Source organism: Cydia amplana, chromosome 26, assembly GCF_948474715.1.
Source record: "Cydia amplana chromosome 26, ilCydAmpl1.1, whole genome shotgun sequence".
NCBI classification, from domain to species: domain Eukaryota; kingdom Metazoa; phylum Arthropoda; class Insecta; order Lepidoptera; family Tortricidae; genus Cydia; species Cydia amplana.
This window is the reverse complement of record NC_086094.1, coordinates 2,466,192-2,494,110: the sequence shown is the minus strand read 5'-3', so window position 1 is coordinate 2,494,110 and position 27,919 is coordinate 2,466,192. Positions and strand designations below refer to the sequence as shown.

At 41.9% G+C, this 27,919-nt stretch overlaps 1 protein-coding gene across 1 annotated transcript; it reads right to left on the bottom strand.

Moving 5' to 3' along the window:
- Positions 1 to 27,919, bottom strand: LOC134660256 (xaa-Pro aminopeptidase ApepP-like). The gene is made up of 18 exons (XM_063515998.1): positions 27,868 to 27,919; positions 24,613 to 24,662; positions 23,657 to 23,757; positions 21,601 to 21,772; positions 20,305 to 20,417; positions 19,598 to 19,733; positions 18,888 to 18,983; positions 16,120 to 16,319; positions 14,637 to 14,723; positions 13,957 to 14,046; positions 12,250 to 12,380; positions 9,717 to 9,866; positions 8,851 to 8,983; positions 8,564 to 8,741; positions 7,201 to 7,292; positions 6,644 to 6,757; positions 3,630 to 3,755; positions 1 to 132 (listed from the first exon to the last, which is right to left on the bottom strand). Exons 1-17 carry the CDS (start codon positions 27,894 to 27,896, stop codon positions 3,630 to 3,632), a joined length of 1,998 nt encoding a protein of 665 aa, XP_063372068.1. The 5' UTR covers positions 27,897 to 27,919; the 3' UTR covers positions 1 to 132.

Here is a 27,919-nt window from a genome sequence, read left to right as displayed (position 1 = left end):
ATTATTCAGCATTTATTGCATGGTTTAATATTAGTATACCGGATAAGTTACAACTTACAAAAAATATAAACGTTTCATCAGTATAAACTTATTTTTTCAATTCCTATACGGGACATAGAAATCTCTGATAATCTGAAACAAAGAAAAATAGGTCTACTGTATAACTGAGGCGGTTGGTCAGAAGTTATTTAGGTCAGCTAAGGGTTGAAGGAGTGGCTGCATGAATCTGATTTGTGTTGAATAATTTTACATTTTAGACTCACTTGTTTTAAGTCACTCGCGCGACATGTTTCGGAGAGCCTAGGTCTCATTTCTCAGGCACTAACAGAGTGCGAGCAGCGTTCACGACGGCCGTGTATCGCGTACTCATGTCGCGCGAGTGGCTTAAAACAAGTGAGTCTAAACCGTAAAATTATTCAATGTTAGAATGTCTCACAACAGTTTAAATTCGATTAATCTGATTCGTATTATGTTAAGCCACTGACCATCCAGCCTCTAGACATAGCATAGTCGCGCTACCCCCTCTGCCACACATACGGTAGCGTTACTCCATCTTCGAGTCACGCCTACACCGCTTACTTCAGTCGGCGGACCGGGCTCGGTGTAGAAACTAGGTAGCTCGAAGAAGTTTTTGCTATCAAAAATGCATTATTGTTGTGTCAAATTGTGTGGCAAGAACACTAAAAACTCTGGTGTACAAAAAAATGGCATTTCATTTCACAGGTAAGCCGATTTTTTAGAGATTTGGATAAAAAAATATTTTAATTTAAGCGTCTCATCAAATTTGACAGCGCTTGAAACTCGATGACGTCTTTTAAGAAAGTCTCTTTCTATCGCGCTGCATCCGTATACATCCTTTCTTGTCTTTTATTACGTGACATTCCTAAGCCCAAACTAGTGATGTCCATATCCATAGAATGTGATTGTTTACTATTGATAAGGTAATTCAATTCAAATCGCATAGGTATTTGCGAAAAATTCACTATAAAACAAATAAATAATATGAGAAGTACACTTACGGTCAGGTACCAATTTTCCCTTGAACATAACCGATATTGTCAATTCAGCACTACATAGGTACTCGTATTACTTTTAGCGATTATAAAAACATTGCAAAAATTAATCACAAGACCAATTTTATACAAAAACACACGGTTGCAATTTAAAATGCATTATTTTGATTCCATTTTTGTTGAGAATAGTGGGCGCCGGTTTAACTTTTTAATTTTTGCTTTTTTTCTGTGTACGACTGCCAACATGGCAATGATACTTGAACATTCGGCCAAATAATTTAAACCTCATTTAGTTAGATTGTGTTAAATAACATTTCATTTACATAATAACAAATCAATATTTGATTTAAACCATGTAATAACTCTTAATAGAATTATACAGGATGTTTTTAATGGGTGGGTATAGTAGGATACCGCGAATACAGGGTGGATTTTCTTTTTGGCTCAGTGAGGGCAGCTACCAGATCCCGTACTGCTACGAGAAAACGGTCTTAAGAGACCTTCCCTCGATTTTAAATTAATGAAGATTGGCATTTACAGATTTTGGAAAAAACATACAGGATACGAGAAAAAGGTCATTTTTGACAAACTTTTTTTTATGCCAATCGATCCCATTCCTATTGAGGATCAAAAGCTTGTATGGGAGCAAAAAAAAATTTCATGCTAGAAAAGCCACAAATCGAGGAAAACTTTTCCCATAATAAATATTATTCATTATTATTATTTTTATTTATTATTATTATTATGAATGAAAATGAAAACTTTTATTTTTCACATGCTACTTTTGTATGCCAATCGATTCCATTCCTATCCAGTATCAATAGTTTCCTAGGGGTCGACTTACGGTAATGTACTAAAAAGCCACAAATTAATAAAAACTTTTTCCATACATTTACTAAGGAGAAAATGTGAAATTTATTATGGGAAAAGTTTTCCTCGATTTGTGGCTTTTCTAGCCGGAATTTTTTTTTGCTTCCATACAAGCTTTTGATCCTCAATAGGAATGGGATCTAATTTGAAATCGAGGGAAGGTCTCCTAAGACCGTTTTCTCGTAGCAGTTCGGGATCTGGTAGCTGCCCTCACTGAGCCAAAAAGAAAATCCACCCTGTATATAAAGCCGCAACCCGAGTGATTAATTGACATAATTGCTCTCCCAGAAGGGGGTTCCTGGGGTATTTGACTTTGATACGGTCGTATAGAGGGGGTGGTTTGGTGACTTCCAGAAAAATCCGACTTTTGGTCTACCGGATTATCCGACTTTTGGTCACTAAACGGTGACAGATACGTGGGAGATGCTCGACCAAATGTCATAGAGGGACGCTGACAGTTTCTGAAGCTGCCATTATTTTTTCAAAATGGCGGATTCAAAATGGCGATCATTTTTCAAAATACTCCCAGCGCGCTAAAATTTTGGTCACGAAAACTCGGGGTCACCTAGCTGTATTCCTATGGATTTTTTTTAATAAAACCAATATGGCGGTAAAAATGGCCACTTATTTTTTATGAAAATCTTCAAAGGTGAGAGATAGGTGGGGGGTGCTCGACCAAATGCCATAGAGGGCCCGAGACAACACAAATTGCATTTAAAAAGTTTCAAAATGTACTAACTAACATAAAAACACCTTGTAATACCATGGTTGCAATAAAGAATTATGATTATGATTATGAAAATGGCCGTCTTTTTTTTTCAAGTTGGTCTGAGCGCGTTGAGATTTGGCATGCGGCGAGCTTGGGGGCCCAAGATTAGTATGTGAATTATTTTTTGAAAACACTCAAAATGGCGGCGGACACGGGCAAAGGAAAATTTCCAAGTAGGTTAAGCGAACCCGAAGGGCGAATATCAGGCTGGGAGGCCGAAGGCTGACCCGCCGAAGGCCCGAAGCCTTCACCCCGACTCCCAAGCGTGCAACCCTCAGTAATTTAAAGCGAGGCCGAAGGGCGAGCTGCGTGAAGAAGTGCTTCCAAGCAGGGATGTTGCGAATATCCGCATCCGCATCTCGTCTCGTCTCGCGCTTCTCTAAATCCCATAAGACGCCTTTTTACCAATAGTTTATTTTTAAATTAATTATATAAAGCAGATACACCTGCTAACGAAACCACAACGTTATGGGTTAATGTTTTCGAACGAACGAATCAACATAGCATTCAAAACATGCTTGCATATTATTACTGTTATTACATTATTGACCGTGATTGACAATGTTATTATTCAACGTGTCACATCACTAGCGCCCGGCAGATATTACTGTCTGACGCCCACGTGTGTTTGAACGGACCAATCACGGCACGGGACTCGCTCACCTCGTCCCCCGCACTCCTGTATTTTTGGCAGCATCGGTTTCATGAAAGAATTGGCCTAAGTTGAGTCTAGAGGCTGGATGGTCAGTGTGTTAAGCACAGAGAAATAAGTAAGGATAGAGTGGTAACTCCATACATCAGTATCCTTACCAAAACGCGGATTATTTCATAGTTGATATCTAGCGTCTAGTAGTGGATTTATCAGTACCGCCGCGTGGTTGTGCGCGAGGCCGCGGGCCTCCAGTACGGGGCCGAGAGTGTCGAGGACTTGCTCGTGGTATGGACGTGCACGGTAAAGTATCAAGCCATCGACTCACCTATCCTCTGGCGATAGGGGCGCACTCGGCCGTCAGCCAGGCCGCGTCGTCCGCGAGGCCGCGGGCCTCCAGTATGGGGCCGAGAGTCTCCAGTACTCGCTTGTGGTACGCGTTCAGATACGCCAACTAAAAATAAAAATGAATATAACACATTAGTTCTTGAGCGAGAGCGAAAAGCAATCCGTTTCAGCTTTGGCAAAAATTCTTCTCTATATTTGTAAAGATATTGCATTGTTTTTTTTTTATAATAAAACCAAAGAGAATTGATTGTAACAGAGCGGTAAAGTCTAAGAAAGAGACGTGCCCTTTTTTGACATCAAAAATAGATGGCGCTGTACTGCACCCAATGTTTTGCGGTCACTGAATTTGACACACAACTTTTGACAGTCCGAGTTACCGCAAAATGTATGGAGCTGTACAGTGCCGGGAACACCCAAATATTCCGAAATATGTTTTTCCGACTTTCATAACCTCGATTTTCATAATGCCGATTTTTTATATGTCCGAAATATCGAAATTACGACTTTGAAAATCACGAAAGAAGAAAATCACGACTATGCTATTACCGAAATCTTAAAATCCGATTGTCATATGCACGAAAGCTTAAAGTTCCGATTTAAAAAAAATCGGAAAATATTTTTTCCGAATTTGTCTATTCCGAAAAAATCATTGACCGATCGGAAAAAAAGTAATTCGGTATTCAGAAATTCGATCTTTGGTAAACTCGGAATAATGAAATTCGTGATTTTCAAAATAAGATTTAAACGCACTTAGACTTAAAAGTCTATATGTATAACTAACGAAAATCCGAATCGGTGCACCCCACTATCCACGTGGTCTTGTCTGTCCTACCCCTAGAGTGTATGTAAAAAGCCGGAGGCGCGGAGGGGAAGCAGCCCTCGCCCGCCGTAGCAAAGCGCAGAGCACAATGCGAGCCGTAGCGGCTGAGGCTGGTCCCCTAAGGCGACCAGCAAGCCGAAGCTGCGGAGGCGAGCATTTGTGCCTGCGATTTGCTACGCAGGGGCGAAGGGGCTGCTTTGCCCGTAGCGCCGTAGCAGATGCGGCACACGACTCGATAAATTCGGAATTTAAAAAATGGGTATAGTTAAAATAGGAATCACGTCAAATCGGAATACAAAATTTCGGAATAATGACAATTCGGAATTCGTGATTTCAAAAATCGAAAATGTTAAATTCGGTGTTTATCACTATCGGAATTTTTATATTCGGAATTATGTGGTTCGGAATTTAAAAAAATCGGCTTTTTTGCTATTCGGAATTATATACCTTCGTGATTTTCATCCTTCGTAATTACGACAGTCGGAATTTTGATGGATCGAGTATTTAAAAATCGGACTAATAAAGTTCGATATTTTAAAATTCGGCATTAAATATTTCGGAATGATGTAGTGTGTGTATCTCGTTTAGCTGTCAAAGAGGCACGAAATTGTCTTAGATTTTACGCATCTAAGGGCCACTTGCACCATCCCACTAACCCGGGGTTAAGTGGTTAAACCGTTAACCTAGTGTCAAATTGTACTGGTAACCATGGTAACTCAAGGCTTAACTGGTTAACCCCGGGTTAGTGGAATCGTGCAAGTGGCGCTTAAGCTTTGGATTCCTCCGAAAGCTGTGCCGTCATATAGTGGCCGCAAAAGACGGCCATCTTTACGGTGACGACATGTGGAAAGTACCACGCCGTCATAACACACCGACAGCCACCGAGGTCAAACGAAACGTATCCAGGAGAGAAAATGGACGACCTTGATTTAGCTTTAATAATTTACTTGGAGGATGAAATATCATCAGAAGAGGAAAATAATCGTAGTACGGAAGATCATTTATTCAAATCTCGCGGTACAGAAGGAGCATTTGAGATTTTAGTAGAAAATGGCTTCACCGCTATCTAATAAAACGTTCACGAAACTATCGACACCGTCATGGCGGCCGTCATGCAAATGGCGGCACCGCTTTTTGACGTTACGGTGTCAATCACCGCCCTCTCGGAAGCCGCGCCATTTGGTTTACATAGACACCGTTCTAGTGACGTCATTCACCGCTATATTACGGCTTTACTACGGGAGTGCGACACACGCTTGTGCGAAGTATTGTTAGTGCGACGTATGATTAGGCGATGTATGATTGTACGACATGTCATTTGTGGGAACTATTGTTCGTGCGAAACATTATTAGGCGATGCACGACTATACGATGTGCCGTTTGAGCGAATCATCGTGTGTGCGAAATATAAATCAATAGGTAGGTTAGGTTCGTTAGGTAGCTTCAGATGCCCGAAGGGCAAAGCGCCCAGAAATAGGAGCCCCGCGTCTAGTTCAGTTTTAAAGGAAATGTTTTTTGAGAAGAAACAGTGTAAGTACTGAGACCATGTTAAAAATAAATTACCCGTAGACCCACAAATACTGTCGTGCACTAGAAGTATTGTCGAGCCGTAATATGTCGCACAATTTAACTTCGATCAAAAATACTGCCGGACTATAGTTTGGTCGAATAGTGATATGTCGCACAATATCACTCCGCAGAATTGCAGTGTCGTTAAAATAAATATGTCGCACAATCGTGCATCGCACACTTGGGGTCGCACTTACGTAATAATCCCCTATATGACGGCACCGCTTTCGGAGGAAACCAGAACTTTACTCAATCAATGTAGCGTTGATGCAACGTAAACGGGCGTTTTCTAAAATAAATATTGAAAACCCGATTCTCCCAGATCCTGGTGTTTTTGGGTTCTTTCAACTCAGAATCACTAGCATATTCAATCCTGGTGATAAAAAAAGTTGTCCCAAAATTTTGTATGAAAATTGTACATTCCACTACGTCACGCTCATACTAAAAACGTGACGTAATGGAATGGACATTTTGGGACATCTTTTTTTAATGGTAGGATGGAGAGTGCTGTCGATTCTGAGTAGAATGAGCCCAAGAATGTCCAGATTTGAAAGAATCGGGTTTTCGATATTTATTTTAGAAAAAGCCCAAACTAATGATAGTACCTCGAAATCATCAAGCAGGTTTACATCGACGCAGGCGCGCTGATGCGGCACCAGCGTCAGAGTGTTGAAGCCGAGCACACCGCGACCATCATAGTCACCCACCAGGTGTTGGGCCTGATAACAATGCAATTATATAGCTGGTCAAGCCAGGGATCGGATACCGGTATTTTTTGTATGGGAACGGAAACGGTATTTTTTCGTTCTTTGCTAATTACTTCATTTCTAATTGGGCAATCTAATAATACGAAGTCGTAACCTAAAAACAACTGAGTCCTACATTTCGAGTATAAAATAATTCGAAAAATAGGAGAAAAAAAGTGTCCCAAAATTTCCATACATTTTTCGATCTTTCCATTCCGCGACCGCCATACAAAGTCTATGAAAAATGGTGACGTAATGGAAATAAAAACCTTAGGACACTTTTTTTCTCCTATTAGGATAGAAAGAGCTCGTGATTCTGAGTAGAAATAACATAAAAAATCCCAAATTTGAAAAAAAAGTGTAGGGGACAACAAAAAAAACGCCCTAGTACAGTAGTAAAAAATAAATAAACTTACCCTAGGATGATCGGAGTCCTTGGTAACATTGACAGTTTCAACTAAATCTTCGTGCCTGATACCATACTCTCCCACTTTGTAGTATCCGGGCTCTGGCGACAAAACAAAGTTTTATAATAATAGGACTAACCAATTATATAATACTAGCGACTCGCCCCGGCTTCGCACGGGTTGACAAATTATACATAAACGATGAATCTCTCCATCTATTAAAAAAAACCGCATCAAAATCCGTTGCGTAGTTTTAAAGATCTAAGCATACATACAGACAGACAGAGAAGCAACTTTGTTTTATACTATGTAGTGATTAATATAGGGTATATTATATATATAATCAAATCAGTTTCTTTTTTCGATCTGTAAAAACGATTTTGCTACTATGGAATTTATATGAAACACTAGCATGTGACGTCACGATCAAATTACCTATTACAAATAGGGTTTTAAAATAGAAATTGTGCCTAAAAATAACTGCTGTCTATGTTTCACTGTTATTTTAAATACAGTCAAATAACCTATTATAGATTTATGAATGGAAAAAGGCATTCAAATGTGGTGGAAGTCAAAATATAGCCTTGAATATTCTAAAAATACAATCTCAATTTCTTATTCTAACATTTTAAAATAATAAAATTGATTTGGTCTTCTCATACATAACTATGTGCACTCACTGTTGAAGTGTCCCACACCGTGCCCTCATATACAAGTGTCACTCACCGTTGCTCAGTATCTGCTGGGGCTGCAGGCCCGGGTCGTGCGGGTAGGGCCGCCACGACACGCCGGCGGGGCCCTCGTGCACGTGCAGGAAGTGTCCCACACCGTGCCCTCATGTATAAGTGTCACTCACCGTTGCTCAGTATCTGCTGGGGCTGCAGGCCCGGGTCGTGCGGGTAGGGCCGCCACGACACGCCGGCGGGGCCCTCGTGCACGTGCAGGGAGTGTCCCACGCCGTGCCCTCAATACAAGTGTCACTCACCGTTGCTCAGTATCTGCTGGGGCTGCAGGCCCGGGTCGTGCGGGTAGGGCCGCCACGACACGCCGGCGGGGCCCTCGTGCACGTGCAGGAAGTGTCCCACGCCGTGCCCTCAATACAAATGTCACTCACCGTTGCTCAGTATCTGCTGGGGCTGCAGGCCCGGGTCGTGCGGGTAGGGCCGCCACGACACGCCGGCGGGGCCCTCGTGCACGTGCAGGAAGTGTCCCACGCCGTGCCCTCAATACAAGTGTCACTCACCGTTGCTCAGTATCTGCTGGGGCTGCAGGCCCGGGTCGTGCGGGTAGGGCCGCCACGACACGCCGGCGGGGCCCTCGTGCACGTGCAGGGAGTGTCCCACGCCGTGCCCTCAATACAAGTGTCACTCACCGTTGCTCAGTATCTGCTGGGGCTGCAGGCCCGGGTCGTGCGGGTAGGGCCGCCACGACACGCCGGCGGGGCCCTCGTGCACGTTCAGGAAGTGTCCCACGCCGTGCCCCGTGCCGTGCGCGTAGTCCAGCCCCACGTCCCACAGAGCTTTGCGGGCGAAGCTGTCGAGGACGTTGCCCTGGAGAAAAATTACAAATTTAAAGTTCGTAGGTGATCCAAGATGGTGGCGTGTTGGACGCGTTATGTTTTGCCAGACTTACAATTAGTTATATTGCACTGGATCTCACCTTGACGCCCTGAGGGAACAGGGCTGCGCCAACGGCTATCTGTCCCTTCAGCACCCTGGTGAAGGCATCCTTCTGGGCGGTCGTAGGGCTGCTACTCATGTGTCGGGTCCGAGTGATGTCGGTTGTGCCATCCCTGCAAGAATGTTCTAATTGTAAAGTGACTAAAAATCAATTATATAATCAACATATCAAATATGATGCATGCGACACACATGACCTCACACAATATTTGCATGTCTCTATGACCAAACATGTAGCACTATTGTATTAGTATTTAAAACCTGTATATACCATGTTTAAGCAAATAAAACTCTGAATCTGAATCTGAGCAGAGAAATTGTCTAAGGGGATTTTTCCGTATTTTAGACGCAGTAAAAATAACATTATAGGTACCTATCAAGCGAAGGACGTTCACTAAAGTATATTTCAATCAGTAGTATTTGACTACTAGTCAAATCAGTTTTTTTCGAACTGTCAAAACGATTTTGCTAATATGGAATTTATATGAAATACTAGCATGTGACGTCACAATCAAATTACCTACTCTTTATAGATTTATACTGGTTTTAAAATAGAAATTGTGTCTAAAAATAACTGCTGTCTACGTTTCTGTATTAATCTTCTAGTGCTTTATTTCATGCATCAACATGGTGTAAAATAATTTATTTCAAATGTGACGTTATCTCTGAAAAGGGACCTTATTGTCGATGACGCTTACGCCATTATTAACGATGCTCCTATATAAATACAATGCCGCGCGACGCTGTGCGGCGTAAGCGCCATCGACAATAATAAGGTCCCTTTTTATAGATAATGCCCCAAATACAGTCAAATACCCTATTCTGCGAGATTTATACTATACATACTTGTATTGCCCTCCGGAGTCTAGTAAAAACATGTCGTCCCTTTTGATGACAGTAGGGGATTGTTTGGACGGTGTGTAGTGTATGACGGCTCCGTTCGCGCCGGCGCCCGCTATCGTCTCGAACGAGGGGCCCATGAAGTCCGCCTCTTCTCTGAGAAAGGTGGAACCAGTTACAAATAGGGATGTACCGACTAGTAGCCGACTAGTCGGGAAAGCCGACTATCCGGCCACATTTGTAGTCGGCGATTAGTCGGCGACTAGTCGGCAAAAAAGGCCGATTAGTCGGTCTATTATTTATTACAGAAAGCAGTACATAAATAAAATAAAAAGCCAATACTAATCAAATGTTACATGAACATTCTACCCAAATACGTATTTAGGGTACAAAATTTGCTTCGAAAAATGGAATCTTGAGCGTTGCAAGGGTTTAAAAGCACGAGGGTTAAACAAAATTTGCCTCCGAGTGAAACACAAAATTTTTCACCACACCAACCCGAAGCAAATATTAAATGTAAAATATCAAACAAAATCAAACCTAATCAAATCTAAATGAATATTTATCATCCGAAATCATTATTTAAAAGTCAATTCTACCAGAAAACATAAGAAAACAACTCAAAATTTGCATTTGATTACTTTGCCTCACATGTGAATAAAATGTAACTTTGCTATCAGTTTTTTAAGTGCAAAGTAAGCCTTTCCGAGCTGGTGTGGTGAAAAATAGTTTTTCTAATGCATTTGAATCTGAATAAAGCTATTACAGTTGCCATACGAATGTAATCTTTATCGGGAAGTAACGATTATAAACTTGGCCGACTAGCCGACTAGTCGGCCGACTAATCGGCCATCAGAGCGCCGATTAGTCGGCTAGTCGGCCAAAACCATAGTCGGTACATCACTAGTTACAAACATTACATAGATTTATAAGCTTTTATTCTTGATAGGACCCTGTTTAGTCGAGAGTGCAGGTCCTAAACGACGGCGTTGCGTGAACAAGAGATTTCCATTGGCAGGATTGGTCCTTAGGACCCAAGGATGGATTTAAGAAGTGGAGCCACCGAGATTTTTGATGTAAAAGTGTATCTTGTTATAGAATAGAAATGAAATTCGTATAAATCGGGGATACTGAATTCATTTATGATATCATAATTATACCATTCCGTAGTAAAAACACATAAAATATGAAAAAAAAAACTTCGTCGTCAAGACCAAATTGATTATTTTGACTTTTCATATTGAACCCACATTCTAATTTGCATGTCGGTTGTACGATTGACTGCTGTCTCCTACATTGGCATACCATTACCATACCGTATTCGTACCAAGCTAATATTATACAGATTTTGCAGTTAAGTTTTATCATAAATGTCAAATAGTAACAATATGTGACGTTTGATTTGGGTCATGACACTAATTTACACACTTTACAGAGTCTAGTTGAATATTCGACTAACTTAAAAGGCCTTACTACGATACCGTGGCTCCGTGGCAGTTGCAGAACGTTTAACCTACATTTTTATACTGCTAAGGTTGTTACAATTTGGTGCCGTGACCAGGATTATCGACTATTAACAATTTGAACGGCACGCCTATCGTGCGCGGCGCGTCATCGTGAACCTTGTCGGAATGCACTAAGGTTGATATTGGGCCGTAGCCGCGCGCGTTAGTTGACGTCTTTGGCAGTCAAATGATTAAGGTTATGGTAGTTATGTGTCAATACACTAACTTGCGAAAGTCAAGCAGCTTGTCTGCGGCCTGCGGTTCTGTAACTGTCACGCCCGAGTCTAGTTGAACGTGCAGCCAACGTAGCAGCCGGCTAACTGCTATACCGTCGCGCACGTGGCAGTTGTACTACATACAGCCTACATTTTTATACAAGTAGGGTTGTTACACTTCGGTGCCGTGACCAGGATTATCCGTTATTAAGGTTATGTGAGACTGGAAGTGCCTCCGCTGTAGAAGTTGTGTTAATAGTGATGTTTATGTACAACACTAACTTGCGGAACTCAAGCAGCTTGTCTGCGGCCTGTGGCTCTGTGATAGTTGCGCCGGAGTCGAGTTGAACGTGCAGCCAACGTAGCAGCTGGCTAACTGCTATACCGTCGCGCACGTGGCAGTTGTACTACATACAGCCTACATGTTTATACAAGTAGGGTTGTTACACTTCCGTGCCGTGACCAGGATTATCCGTTATTAAGGTTATGTGAGACTGGAAGTGCCTCCGCTGTAGAAGTTGTGTTAATAGTGATGTTTATGTACAACACTAACTTGCGGAACTCAAGCAGCTTGTCTGCGACCTGTGGCTCTGTTACCGTTACGTCAGAGTCTAGTTGAACGTGCAGCCAACGTAGCAGCCGGTTAACTGCTATACCGTCGCGCACGTGGCAGTTGTACTACATACAGCCTACATTTTTATACAAGTAGGGTTGTTACACTTCGGTGCCGTGACCAGGATTATCCGTTATTAAGGTTAGACTGGAAGTGCCTCCGCTGTAGAAGTTGTGTTAATAGTGATGTTTATGTATAACACTAACTTGCGGAACTCAAGCAGCTTGTCTGCGACCTGTGGCTCTGTAATAGTCGCCCCGGAGTCGAGTTGAACGTGCAGCCAACGTAGTAGCCGGTTAACTGCTACACCGTCGCGCACGTGGCAGTTGCGGAAGCCCTGGCAATATGAAAATGAGTATTACTGCAATGTTTTGCCGCCAGAGTGCAGCACTAGTGACTTAAGTATACCATAGAGTAACTTATACATACTGTACCTTAAACTGTTATTGACAAGTTTTCACAGACAATTAAATATGACATTGATACATCAAGACGGTTTGTTTACAAAGGGTCTACCGGGAAACACGAAATCGAAACTCAGCTATCTGCCTCTTTATCGCTCGCATATGCAAGAGTGTTAGAGAGGTTAGATAACAAAATTTCGACTCTCTCGTTTGCGGTAAACCCTTAGATTGTGACTTATTGACGCAGAGTTTCGCGTAATATTCCCTATTGACAAAACGACGAAAACAGCTAACAGTGGGCTATAACCGCGAAAATCGAAGTTCGCAAATTATGGGCATTATTCTCTGTCACTCTAATTACGCCTTCATTGGAAAAAAGGAGGAAGCTCCCCGCAATTTGCGAAATTCGGTTTCCTGAGTAGCCCCTTTCCACCGAATTTGACGTCAATGAGTGGAAGTGTCACCATAAACGTCAAATTACTGTGAAAATATGACGTTTATAATGGCAGGATTATACTTTGTCACTTCAAAGACAGTGCAGTAAGTTTTAATTAACACATTCAGTGCCGAAAACCCGACTATCGGGTATTTTATGATTTCGTTCCCAGGCCGGACGACCCGATAGTCGGGATCGTGGTACTACAGCTTTATATGACGAAATTGTTGTGGCCTGGCGCGGATGTCTTGTTTGGCTGGGTGGCAATGAATGTGTTAAGTGGCAATGTGTTTGCTCTCAAAAATCACAACACTGTTTTATTTAATAAATTGATTACATATGTATGCAGTACAGTAGATATAAATAGTATAGAACACTGAATTGAATTATAGTTAGTCGATTTCTAACAGACCCCGACGGCGAATCCTTTGTCTATTGTTAAGTAAAACCGCACGTGCTACTTACCTGCAAAAAAGCATCTTATTTATTCTTGATTTATTGATTTGATATTTACGGCTTAGTTGTATTTTATAATTATTGATGTGTTTTTTTTTTGCTGTATGTAAATTCCATATTGACGTGTAAAAGTGCCCTTGTGGCCTATTTGCTGAATAAATGTTGATATTTGATCTAATTGGCACCTGAACGCGGGCTAGTCCAACGGTCAAAAAACCAGTGTAGGTGCGCTCTCCGATAACGCGCCTTTATTACGCATCTCGATGTCACATTTTAGACTGGTTCTGTAGCGTTCGACTCGCCGGCACTCAGTAACCGTAGTACCTGAGTGCCGGCGAGTCAAATGGGCCACACACAGCCAAGAAAAATATTTTTCCATTAGTTCATTTTGAACCTTATTGCAATCTCCATAGAGTGGTCATTCAATAACCGGTAAAAACGGCCCAACTATTTTTTTAGGCAGGTAGAAACACGTGCGGTTTCACTTAACAATAGACTAAAGATTCGCCGTCGGGGCCTGTTAGAAATCGAAAATAAAATTATGATTATGATTATGAAAACCGTTCGGGGCCTGTTAGAAATCCACAAACTATACATACAGTAGTGTAATTAGTTACCAGTAATTCCACGTCGTTCTTAATGAGCTTAGCGAGCGCGACCGGTGACACCTCCGATATTAAACACAGAGGTTTCTTGATGCCGTCACCCTGAAACCAAACACTTGTTATTTAACTGAATGCAATACGGTATGCAAAACGAGTTAATTAACAGAACAGTATTACTTTCCATAAGATGGCAGGACCTACAAAGCACAAGAAAACGTATACGTGAACTGTAGAGAGCAGTCCTAGCTTCGGCGAGAAGTGATAATGTACCTACCATAGAGAAATATAAAGGAAGAGTGCTAACTCCATACATCAGTTTTCTTACCAAAACGCGAGTTATTTCGTAGTCGACATCTAGCGTCAAGTAGCGGACATTATCAGTTATACTAGTTGACAATAGATATAGCGGCAAACAAAAACTATAATGCTCGACAATTTTTAGCTAATATTATAACCGGATTAACCGGAACTCTATTTTCTACTCCTTCTGCTTATAATATTAATTGTAAATTGTTTAAGTAGTCCATTTTTGGTCAGTAGCGAAACTTGTGACATCTGGTGTCAAGTAGCGGTACTGATAATTCCGCTACTTGACGCTAGATGTCGACGACGAAAACAATAGTCGTTTTGGTAACAAAACTGATGTATGGAGTGAGCACTCTATGTACTTAATTCTCTTTGACAATACTTACTCCGGCAGCAGCACGGTGAATGGCTTCACTGGCGTCGCTGGCCAGCCACACGGCTTTCACACAGTCCCCGCTCTCAGAGAGCTCACGCTGTAACAACATTACGAGTCTTGGAGGATATAATCAAACGGAGACGCCATGTCTGTAATTTTCTGTACAAAACGCTCTGCCGATTTTTGCGGGGGAGGGGAACGTCAAATGTATGCGTAACGTAAAAATAGCCATGTCAGATAAAGGTCAGTCCATACATTGTGTATGACCGTTGGCCGCCTATTTTCGACAGAGGGGAAAGCCTGTTAATGGCTACTCCGTTTAGTTGTATCCTCCAAGTTACGAGTACCTAAGTATATTTAGAGAACGAAAACCAACAAAACGATGACAGTTTATAGAGAGCATTTACTGTAAAAGAGCGGCGTTCTTAGAGGATATAACCAAATGGAGTAGCCATTAACAGGCGTTCCCCTCTGTCGAAAATAGGCGGCCAATGGTCATACACAATGTATGGATTGACTGACCTTTAACTGACATGGCTATTTTTACGTTACGTATAGACGTGCCCCTCCCCCGCAAAAATCGGCAGGTTGTTTTACTATGGTAACTAGCGACCCGCCCCGGCTTCACACGGGTTACCAAATTATACATAAACCTTCCCCTTGAATCACTCTATCTATAAAAAAAAACGCATCAAAATCCGTTGCGTAGTTAAAGATCTAAGCATACATATAACTGACAGACAGCGGGAAGCGTCTTTATTTTATACTATGTAGGTAGTGAAGACGAATCTGGCCCCGTAGCCAACATGCCAATCGCTAACGCTCCGTAGCGAATGAAACGCAACTGTCACTGGAATATGGAAGAGTGATAGACAGACATAAAGCGATTCGATGGCGAAGCGATAGCGATCGTCACCTTGGCTAGGCCGCCAGATATGGTAAGAATATAATTGAAAAGCACGTGGCCTAGCGGTAAGAGCGTGTGACTTGCAATCCGGAGGTCGCGGATTCGAACCCCGGCTCGTACCAATGAGTTTTGCGGAACTTATGTACGAAATATCATTTGATATTTACCAGTCGCTTTTCGGTGAAGGAAAACATCGTGATGAAACCGGACTAATCCCAATACGGGCCTAGTTTACCCTCTGGGTTGGAAGGTCAGATCAGAGAGCAGTCGCTTTCGTAAAAACTAGTGCCCACGCCGATTACTGGGATTAGTTGCCAAGCGGACCCCAGGCTCCCGTGCCGTGGCAAAAATGCCGGGACAACGCGAGGAAGATGATGATGATAACACTGATTTAAACTTTCACGATTTTTACACATTATTAAATTATACAACGGGACTTAATCGCGTATCTAAAATTTAAGATTTACATCCGACGTTTCGAGGACGGCGTTGTCCCCATGGTCTCGGAGAAGACTTAAAACTTAGATACGCGATTAAGTCCCGTTGTATAATTTAATAATGATGATGATAATTGAAAAGCACGTACCGCCATAGCGACAAGATGGCCGACCACGTCTCCATACGGGTGGCCAGTGATCTCCACCCCCTCCCACTTCAGGTGCCCCTTGATGTCGTCCGTCAGCACGCCCCCCCCCCAGAACAGGTCGGTCGTGGTGGCCGTCAGCACCAAGTACGAGAAGAACACCGGGTTGTAGTCTATGTCCGAGCCGCGAAGGTTCAGGGTGTCTGGAGGAGTGTTTTAGTAGTAGTAAACTCTTTATTGTACAAAAAGACATTAAGGTGGTTCGATTTTCATACAAAATTCCATCGACTTTCATTAAGTAACTACACACTATTACTACATAAATATTTCCGCATTTATCTTCTTTCGAATATTCATTTTCGCTAAATGAATAGGAAAACAATGTTTCATACAGAAATCATGCAAAAATCATAGTTAACTTTTCATCAATTTTACGTATGTGTGCGTCACAAATGTCGTGTACGGATACATTTGCGACGTTGCCATACCATTTCCGACGTTGCCGGGCTGACCACGGCGTGAATTTGAAGTGCCGTCATGTTTAGTGCAATTTTGTTGACCTACCCGATTTTGTTGAATAAGTACCCGAAGTTCGTCAGCTTAGATAAGAACTATCATGGTGCGTTTTGTAACAGTCGCTTTTTTGCTTACAAACGGAAGGTTCCCGGTTCAATCCCCAGTCATTGTATGCTGGGACATAACTTTTTTTTTTTTTTTACACCTAAATTTCGTATTGCTGATCTCCACCCCCTCCCACTTCAGGTGCCCCTTGATGTCGTCCGTCAGCACGCCCCCCCCCCCAGAACAGGTCGGTCGTGGTGGCTGTCAGCACCAAGTACGAGAAGAACACCGGGTTGTAGTCTATGTCCGAGCCGCGAAGGTTCAGGGTGTCTGGAGGAGTGTTTTAGTAGTAGTAAACTCTTTATGGTACAAAAGATATATTAAAAAAAAAACAACGGGTTGCACTCAGGGAGTGCCGGCAGAGATGACGAAAACTCAATGACTAGTGCAAAATGTCTGCAGCACTATGTATAATTGAGGTTAACGCCATCTAGCGTTATTTCGTCGCATTACTTGAAACCCCTAAGCACATCACTGTTAGTACTCGAGTTATATTAATACCAGTTAGAGCGAAACTCACTAGATGGCATTTAAATCAATAAAGAAAAACTCAATGACATTACATGTGATAGTTTTTCGATCAGGTCACGTGTCCGTCTTACGGTCACGAGATTTCTCGCGAGTTTAACATTTTTTCCCCACCTCAAAAAGTGCACAGCGCCGCTAGAGAAGTTTTCACTTCAAAAATTTGTAAGAAGTACAAAGGCGAACTCCCTTTGAGGGATCTCTTCCAGTTAACCTTTGAGTAGATGAGAGGAGAGAGTGGAAAGAGGGTGACAAATGCAGCAAAATGTACAACAAGGTACCAGAAAGATGAAGAATATAAATACATACAAAATTTATAGGATAAACATACATATATTACACAAATAGGAATGGGGAAAATACACTAAACATTGGAAAGAAGTAGAAAAATAGAAAGCAAGTATACAACAGAAATATAGGCAAATTAATCAGTCAGTCGGTGTTTTACAGGTTTTGTATGTATGTATGTATGTATGTCACTTTATTGCACATAAACAGGTTTACATAAAACGGACAAAAACAAAACAAAAATAAGAATGTTATGTACAAAGGCGAACTTATCCCTAAAAGGGATCTCTTCCAGCTAACCTTTGAGAAAATGCGAAAGGATCAAACACTAACAGGTGAAAGACAATTTAATATGGACAAATAGCAATATGAGAATTTTGGATACACATAAAGAAAGGTTTTTTACAGTGATATAGTCGTGCGATTTGTAGATGGCCCCAAAGGGCTAATCTTTTGTCTATTGTTAAGTAAAACCGCACGTGCTACCAAAATAAAAACTAAAACGTACAGGGTTCGAAAGGATAATTATCAATTATAGTTATCTTGATAACTATCGCGATTTTTATGCCTGATAATTATCGATTTGATAATAACCTATAAAATTTTTAAAAACGCCCCTATCATTATTTTTTACTATCAAAGAAAATAAATATAGCACCTTCCATACCGTATAATTATCCGATAATTATCGCGATAATTATCAAAGACTATAATTATCTGGATAATTTCGAACCCTGAAAATTTACCTACCTATAGTCTGAAATAATATTAATAAATCATGTGAACATTTATGTTTTAGCTAGATATATATTTATATAGATAGATAGAATACTCTTTATTGGCACACCTCAGTAAAAAATAACAAAAGAAAAAAACAATAAGTAGATTAAATGTAGATTGTAGAGGCAGACAACAGGCGGTCTTATCGCTAAAGAGCGATCTCTTCCAGACAACCTTTGGGTGGCACTGATTTAAACTTTCACGATTTTTACACATTATTAAATTGTACAACGGGACTTAATCGCGTAAACGAATATCGACGGTCGATAAATCGAATATCGTTAGTGTTGTGTGTCGACAGAGTGACATCCCTAGTGCGCAAAACGTTCAAGCGGATAAACAAGACCAAGTGCGGGTAGTTCGAAAAACTCGCGCGGTTAGAAGACGCTGATGTCAACTTAAGCCAGTCTTCTCCGAGACCACGGGGACAACGCCGTCCTCGAAACGTCGGAGGTAAATCTTAAAACTTATATACGCGATTAAGTCCCGTTATACAATTTAATAACCTTTGGGTGGGTTTGGGTTGGGTATATAGTTTGGTTTATATTTGTACTTACAAGCAACTTCGTCAAGTGCGGTAATCACCAACGCGGCCGCTTTCTTTTCAACCATTTTACTCCTTAGCTCTTCTATCTTCTGACCTGCCGTTTTACCTGGAAGATATTTTTTTCGTTAAAAACGATGATCATAGGGATGATGACACAACGCATGAAACTACATTGAGCTGTACCCGCGCCTCGTCCTCCAAGTTACGCGGTATTGAACAATCTGTCTGGTCTTGTCTTGGTGGCTGTCCCAACACGACTAGTCCCAATACGGGCCTAGTTTACCCTCTGGGTTGGAAGGTCAGATGGCAGTCGCTTTCGTAAAAACTAGTGCCAACGCCAATTGCTGGGATTAGCTGCCAAGCGGACCCCAGGCTTCCATGAGCCGTGGCAAAATGCCGGGACAACGCGAGGAAGATGATGAGTTCCAAATATGTATGTCAGTCAGCCAGTCAGTCAGTTGGTCTATGTCAGGTCGCCACGACAGGTATGTTACACTAGGTCAGTGGTTCCTAACCTGGGGGTAATTACCCCCGTGGGGGTAAAACTGGTATTTTACGGGGGTAATAAGCTAACCTAATATAACAATACAACAAACGTACACGTTTTATTTTTTATTACCATTGGGAGGAGGGGTAAAATCAGCTTCCCTAGTTAGTCATAGGGGTAACCGGACTGAAAAGGTTAGGAACCACTGCACTAGGTCCTGCCTGCGACTTTACCTGTGTACTTGACGGAGAGCGGCAGGAGGGGGTTGTGGGGGCGGGGAGGGGGCGGGTCGTTCAGCTGCGCCCGCGCCTCGTCTATCAGGTTACGCGGGATGGCGATTAGCTGCATGTTTGCTTTCGACAACGCCGTCTAAAAAAACAACGCTAACATTAAACTACAACAGCGAGTCACACTGAAATAAAAAGTTTGTACAGTCAGCAGCAGAAGTTATTAAGCGGGCCGGGTGTTCAAAATGATGTTGACGCGACTTTGTTATTAAGAGAATAAGTGTAAGGCCCGAGTGGAGGCTCGCTCGGCGACGCGTGCAGCGTGGCTGTGGGCTCACGCGTGATGTGAGCAGCGTGCACTAAGGCCGCTGCTATACGTGCGCATTTGTTTAACATGCACGCCGCACGCCCCGCCCCGCTGCACGCACAACAAGAGCGTCCACTCAGGCCTTACACTAAGAGCGTGTTAAGGTAATTTTGAACACCTCGCCCGCTTAGCAACTTCTGCTGCTGACTGTGACTGTACGTGTACTCAAAGTATAGACTAAACTAAAGGCATCTTCAAACTACATGATAGCTCTCAAAAGTCAAATAACTGATGTGTCATAAATTTGCCAGGGCGGGGCTAGTAATAGAGAAAAGATTTTAAGAAGAAACATTTCCTGTCACAAGGAACCAATATAGTATGGTCCCTAGTCACTAAGATCGCTTACTTGTAGCGGGGTCCACTCGTCTCTGGTCATGGTGTGAGGGTCAGCACCCACCACTGATCCTTCCACCAGGTTCTTCACCAGCCACTTTTCCATAGACAAAGTGTCGGGAAGAGCTGAAAGATATAAAAAATACTTTTTTTTTTTACTTTTTTTTAAGTCTGGTATTTCTTCCGTTAACTATCGCATGGTAGCAATGGGGTTGGCCGGTCGAAGTATTTAGCAGATGGCGCCATCATAGCTTGCCCTCTGTCAATCCCTAGTATAGTGTCAATTTTTTATTATTTTAATGCCCTGGATGCCAGCCCTTTAAGCCAAATCTCATAGAAAAAGGGGCAAGCTATGATGGCGCCATCTATGCAAACCTTTGACAGTTGCCAACGCCATTTAAAAAAACCTTTTTGACTTTTTGAATATACGCGGCTCGCAGCGTTGTCATTTCAATATGACACGTAACTACTATACATAAGGTTCAAAATCCTCACACTGCTTCATCAGGGTCCAGAGCGCAAGATCTGCCTCTTTCTGGAACTGCGTGTAGTACCGGCCGTCGGTCTATACCAGGCCGACTGCACCGCATTTAAATATGAGACGTAAATACTATACATAAGGTTCAAATTCCTCACACTGATTCATCAGGGTCCAGAGCGCCAAATCTGCCTCTCTCTGGAACTGCGTGTAGTACCGGCCGTCGGTTCACACCAGGCCGACTGCACCGCATTCAAATATGAGACGTAAATACTATACATAAGGTTAAAATTCCTCTGACTCACATTGCTTCATGAGCGTCCAGCCGGTGAAGCCAACTGCACCGCATTTAAATATGAGACGTAAATACTATACATAAGGTTCAAATTCCTCACACTGCTTCATGAGCGTCCATAGCGCTAAATCAGCCTCCTTCTGGAACTGCGTGTAGTACCGTCCGTCTGTCCACACCAGGCCGACTGCACCGCATTTAAATATGAGACGTAAACACTATACATAAGGTTCAAATTTCTCTGACTCACACTGCTTCATGAGCGTCCAGAGCGCAAGATCTACCTCCTGGAACTGCGTGTAGTATGAGACGTAACTACTATACATAAGTGTAAGGCCTGAGTGGACGCTCGGAGCGGAGCATTCGGCGGCGCGTGCAGCGTGGCTGTGGGCTCACGCGTGATGTGAGCAGCGTGCACTAAGGCCGCTCCTATACGCTTGCATTTGTTTAACATGCACGCCGCACGCCCCGCCCCGCTGCACGCACAACAAGAGCGTCCACTCAGGCCTTACAGTACGGTTCAAATTCCTCTGACTTACACTGCTTCATGAGCGTCCAGAGCGCTAAATCAGCCTCCTTCTGGAACTGCGTGTAGTAGCGTCCGTCTGTCCACACCAGCGCGTGGTCGGTGGTCACCACCGCGGTGCCCGCCGAGCCGGTGAAGCCAGACAGCCATTCCCGACGGGCGTCCGCCGGCGCGATGTATTCCGACTGAAAAAAACTTATCCATCATCATCGTCGGCAACCTACTTGGACCCGCGTATTTTTAGGGTTCCGTACCCAAAGGGTAAAAAACGGGACCCTATTACTAAGACTTCGCTGTCCGTCCGTCCGTCCGTCCGTCCGTCCATCCGTCCGTCCGTCCGTCTGTCACCAGGCTGTATCTCATGAACCGCGATAGCTAGACAGTTGAAATTTTTTTTTTTTTTTTTTTTTAATTTATTTAGAACACAAACAGTCACATAATGCAAATGGATTTATAGTACAATGTAGTGTACTTAACATACTTAAGAAACAGACCTGGAGGTTCATTAATCAGTAAATAATGTTAACATACATAATAACCGTAGAAAGAAAAAGAAATTTGAAATTATGAACCATACCTATTTAAATTATATTTACCAGTCTTCAAAACAAACAGTATTGTGTGAAGTTATATAGAGGGTACGTACGTAGAAGATTGGAAAATAGGTTTAACATCAATTTCTAATTTAGTGTTATCGGATAAGACAAGTAGTCATCAATTTGTTTCACTGTTTGGAAGGTAGGACAATCAGAAAGTTACGTGTATACATTTTGTTACCTATTAAAAACAATTTTTAATATCTAAACTAATATTTAAACTAAAACAATTTACGTTTAAGTTCAATTTTGAGACTAGACAAGGAAGAGTGAAAAGGATCAATATCATGTAAGTGCTTATTAACATAACTAGGGACTCGTCTGACTCACAAATGATGTACGAGTATCTCTGTTGCCGCTACGCTATAACAACAAATACTAAAAATAAAATAAAATAAATATTTAAGGGGGGCTCCCATACAACAAACACGATTTTTTTGCTCTATTTTTTGTTGATACTACGTGCTACGTGCGCGAGTCCGACTCGCACTTGGCCGGTTTTTTTAACCTCCTAAGACCCTGCGTACAAAGTTTTGTATATACATATTTCCAAAAAAAAATTTGAACTTTCATTGAGTAACTAAGGGTTCCAAATTAAAAAACAAAACAAATGCTTCTGGGTCTCAGGAGGTTTCTTTATTGCACTAAAGATAAACCTTATAGTACAAAAGGCGGACTTAATGCCATAAGGCATTCTCTACCAGTCAACCTGAAGGCTGAGCAGAGAGATTGTGTGCGGTGCTACAATTACAATAGCAGAACCAATCAATACATGAATTACACATGGCGATTTGGCAGTGACGTGGCACTTTACATACTGCCATCTCGTGACCAGAATCGGAAGCGAAAACAATAGGGAGTATTACTGCAATGTTTTGCCGACAGAGAACATCACTAGCGCCATTCGTAAACCATAGAGTAACCTCTACATACTGTACCTTAAACTGTTTTTGACAAGTTTTCACAGACAATCAAATATGACATTGATATAGGGTTGCCAGATGGTCGGGATTTGGCGGGATTCTCCCGATTTTTAGCATGTGTTCCCGATTCCCGACAAAGTGAAAATTGGCCTGAAAAACAGCTTCACGTTATAAAACAATAATTTCATGTTCCCAACTGTCGTCGAGCGAGCGAGCGACCCGCGTAGAGCCCGTCAGCGCGCGATCGGGGCGCGCGTGCTGAGATTGGGCAGAGCAGCCTGACGTAGTGCCAATAATGTAAAATATCGTTGTTTTTAATACAATTACTTTAATTTGAATGTTTTTTTTTCCCGACTTAAGTCCCAAAATCCCGAAATATTTATATTTTTCCTCGATAATAGCGCCTTTCGATCTGGCAACCCTACATTGATACATCAAGGCGGTTTGTTTACAAAGGGCCTACCGGGAAACGCGAAATCGAAACTCAGCTATCTGTGCTGCCGTCTACAGTTCATGCACGCTCCCTATTAAGGTATGTTTATGTACTTACGTTGTGGGCGTCAGCTGTGGGCACTATGTAGGCGGCCAGCGCGGTCGGCTGGGCCGCCATGAGAGCCCGCAGCGCTGTGAGCCGCTGCAGAGACATGTTTGCTGAAAACAATCTATTTTAGATATATATTTCTTCAAGAGCACCCGAAACCGGCGAGCGAATGTTATGAAAGTAACGGAAGCGAAAGAGGTATGTCAGGATCGTAGCAAGTGGAAATCCGTGGTCTCTGCCTACCCCTCCGGGAAATAGGCGTGATTATATGTATGTATGTATGTATCCAAGTTTAGTAAAAGCCTCATCCCACTTTGTCGCTTACCATAAGGACGATATTTGCTTGTATTTTTATACGAATAACCTGTCAAAGCGTCCTATGGAACTACAAAGTGGGACTTTTCGATTGGAAACAACACACACGTAGTTCGTCTTTCAAGAAATTAAGTCCTTCTAATTTGTGGATGAAAAAAAATTTTTTTTTATTGATGACTGAAAGAAATCCCTTAAAGGGATAAGTTCGCCTTTGTACTGCCTATCCTGTGCCATAAATTTGTGTTTTGTACAATAAAGAGTTCATACATACATACATACAATACATTCAAGACATCGTAGGTACCTAAACCAAACACGGGCTGATTGTGACTCACTTGTGTTAATATGTTATAATTTAAATTATTATGCTTATATTTATATCGCAAGACATCCTACTTAAAATATATTTGTCTATAATCAATTCTCTTCCTTACATATTAAAACAAATATATAAGGAACCATACATATTAGACCTATGTCGCTGTGGCCGCGTGGCAACAGGCACCTGCCGCGATAGCAGAGGGCGCTGGTTCGATTCCAGCCTGGGGCACTGGAGGCTTGGGTCACTTTTTCTTAGTATATGAAACTTATTTCAGTTTAAGAGTCGAGTAAAAAAGAACAAAGCGAAGTAAAGGATACTAATTACTCACTTTCGTTTTGGGAATGATGGGGTTGACCCTTGGTCACCGATAGTTGAACTCTGCAACACAAATTAACTAGTGATAACTATTAAATTGAAAAATCTAAAAACCCCCTAACGCAATATGTCAATAAAATCAATTTTATGCCAAAAATGCCTTACATCATTTTAGAAAGGATTTGATACTCTTCAAAATGCTGGATCGATTTCTATGAAACTTTTAGCTATTAAGAACTACCGCAAGAAAAGTCGCTTTCACGTAAAAAAAACGCAATCGGCTCATCCGTTGGAGAGCTACGATGACACAGACAGACAGACATTGGCGTCAAACATAAAAACCCTCTTTTTTGGGTCGGGGGTTAAAAATAGTTAAGAGTAGAAAAGTATGGAGATAAATATATTCCAAATTACTATAAACTTCGAATTGTTAGGTGCGTGCCTTACATTATATACGGTGAAAAACCTAATGTATGTATTTACAAGTGACAATAGTTAAGAGTAGAAAAGTATGGAGATATAAATTAAAAATATTGCAAACTTCGAATTATTGGGAGCTGAAATGTACACTAGGGGTTCTGTCCTTACTCTGAAAAACTTATGTAAGTATTTTAGTACAGGTACAGTTGCCATCAGATATGTATATCGGAGCGGCTAAGGTGTTCACAATATCTGAACACGCACTCTAACGCCCTGACAATAGAGACGTGGTCAGATATTTGTGAGCGCCTTAGCCGTTCCGATATAACTGATGGCGACTGTACATTACATACTAAGCCTTAAAAATATACAAAAACTTACAGATTAAACGACCAACAGATACCGACTGAGACAAATAACGCGGACAGAGTTTAAAAATAAAAACATTACAATATCATGAATGCACATTTGTGATGCAGCCACCAGCCACGGCGTTGAGAATACAATATACATTGACGTAACTATATCTCAGGCATAACCTTACGGCCAAAGACATATGTACCTAACTCCGTATAAGAAGAATAAAGTCTAAGGAAAAAACGTGGCTCGGAAATCAAGAAAAAGTCATTCTCGCATAGATGACGCATACACCTTTGGCCTATGCTCGGCTAGATGGCGTTGACAACACCGTTTCATATTTAACAATTTTAACACATATCAGTGAAAGGGATCTATCTCTAAATCCCTAAAGTCTTTTCTCCTATCGATGCATTCCCTAATTTTGTTTGTCATAATGATCAGTTGTCCTAACACTAAAAACCCTAATTTTGGTTATCCTAATATTGATTACTTATCCTAATGTTATCATGCATATTTTCTTTTTTGCGAGGGTCGCAGTTGAACCCTAACCTAACCCACTTTTGTAGCAGCAAGTTCTAAAACCTAACCATTTTTCAGAACCTCACATTATGGAAAATAATCGTTATGACAATTGATCGTTATGGCATGTGCCCATTAGGACAAACCAGTTAGGGCAAGTGATTTTAGGACAAACAGGGATTCAGAATGACACCCCACTGAAAGAACATGGGTCGAAATGATATAAAAGTAATAAAATCATTTATCCATATACATTTTTTTGATAGTTTTATACATTTTCATTTTCAGTTTTAATCGAATGTCGATAGATGGCAGTAAATTTACTGTGACTACAAAATTTACTATGACAGGGCCCCTCTATACGATCTATTCTCTTTGCGAGCAATAAAAATGGTACTAGTTCAGTCACTCAGGAATTCGAGCCAATCGTGCAGTCTAATAGGCGGATTAAACTCTCGCGCGAGCCACGAGACGAGCCGCGAGCCGCGCCACGGCTCGTCTCGTGGCTCGCAAGCTCGTCGAGCTAATATAATTTAAACACTAACGGCACGGCATAAGGTTTATAACCGAATGACAAGCCGAACGCGAGTGTAAGCGGTGGACTCGCGTCTCGTGGCGCGGCTCGCGGCTCGTCTCGTGGCTCGCGTAGGGTTGCCAGATCGAAACGCGCTATTATCGGGAAAAATATAATTTTTTCGGGATTTAGGGCCTTAAGTCGGGAAAAAAAACATTCAAATTAAATTAATTGTATTAAAAACAACGATATTTTACATTATTGGCACTACGTCAGCTGAGCGCCTACCGCGAACCACGTTCAACGTGTTGCCTCCCTGTCGCACTTGTAAATTCGTACGTAAGTGTGACAGGGAGGCAACACGTCGAACGTGGTTCGTGGTAGGCCCTCTGCTCTGCCCAATCTCGCCACGCGCGCGCTGACGGGCTCGACGCGGGTCGCTCGCTCGCTCGACGGCAGTTCGGAACTTGAAATTATTGTTTTATAACGTGAAGCTGTTTTTCGGGACAATCTTCACTTTGTCGGGAATCGGGAACACATGCTAAAAATCGGGGGAATCCCGCCGAATCCCGACCATCTGGCAACCCTAGGCTCGCGCGAGAGTCTCTGCCTATGACGCAACTAGTTGCGACCAATCGCGTGCGTTATGCGAACTCATCAACCAATCGCGTTGTAGAGGTGTCACACCGCTGTATCTGGCCCCATTATTATTGCCCGTAAGGCCAGTCCTGAGATATACGTCAATGACAATATAGTACTGAAGTTTCCTGTGACTTTTCTTACTATTTAACATGGTTCGTTTTACGACCAGATCAGTAAATAAAGACTTCGAAACCGTCTTACTACTCGTAATCTGCCTCTCTATCGCTCTTGCATATTCGATGATAGAGATAACAAAATTTCGATTTTCGTGTTTCGCGGTAGCATCTCTGTCTACTTCTGTCCATCTTGTGTTAGGTAGAGGTACCTACACAAGTAGACGTACCATATTTGATTTATTGCGTAAGTTCATATCAATTTTCTACGTTTTCGGCAGGAACTATACCTACTCTAAGAAAATTTATAAAAATAACAATCTTTTACCTGCTTACTATATCTACCCGGCCCGGCTTCGCACGGGTTACTATCAAACCCTCAAGAATAACTCTATTGATAGGTAAAAACCGCATGAAAATCCGTTCAGTACTTTTTGAGTTTATCGCGAACATACAGACAGACAGACACGGCGGGGGACTTTGTTTTATAAGATGTATAGATATAGATTATGTAGGTAGTGATTTACAATCATTCATATGGAGTATTGTACATATATAAACATAGTTATATACACGCGTAAATGCATCTCACCAGTATTTAAAACAATAAGTGATAAATTTCAATACTATATACGTCTTGTTGTTCACCAATTTCAATTAATAAATGTGTCCTAACATAATATATTAATTGTAAACTTACATTGCAAGTAAAACTACACATTTTAACATCCTTTTTACAAGCGCACTCGTTC

Coding starts and splice junctions, on each gene's coding strand:
- LOC134660256 (XM_063515998.1), bottom strand. CDS start 27,896: ATGTTAAAATGTGTAGTTTTACTTGCAAT. Junction 23,758..24,612: donor CCATCATTCCCAAAACGAAA/GTGAGTAATTAG, acceptor GATTGTTTTCAG/CAAACATGTCTCTGCAGCGG. Junction 16,320..18,887: donor CGCACTTGACGAAGTTGCTT/GTAAGTACAAAT, acceptor ACACTCCTCCAG/ACACCCTGAACCTTCGCGGC.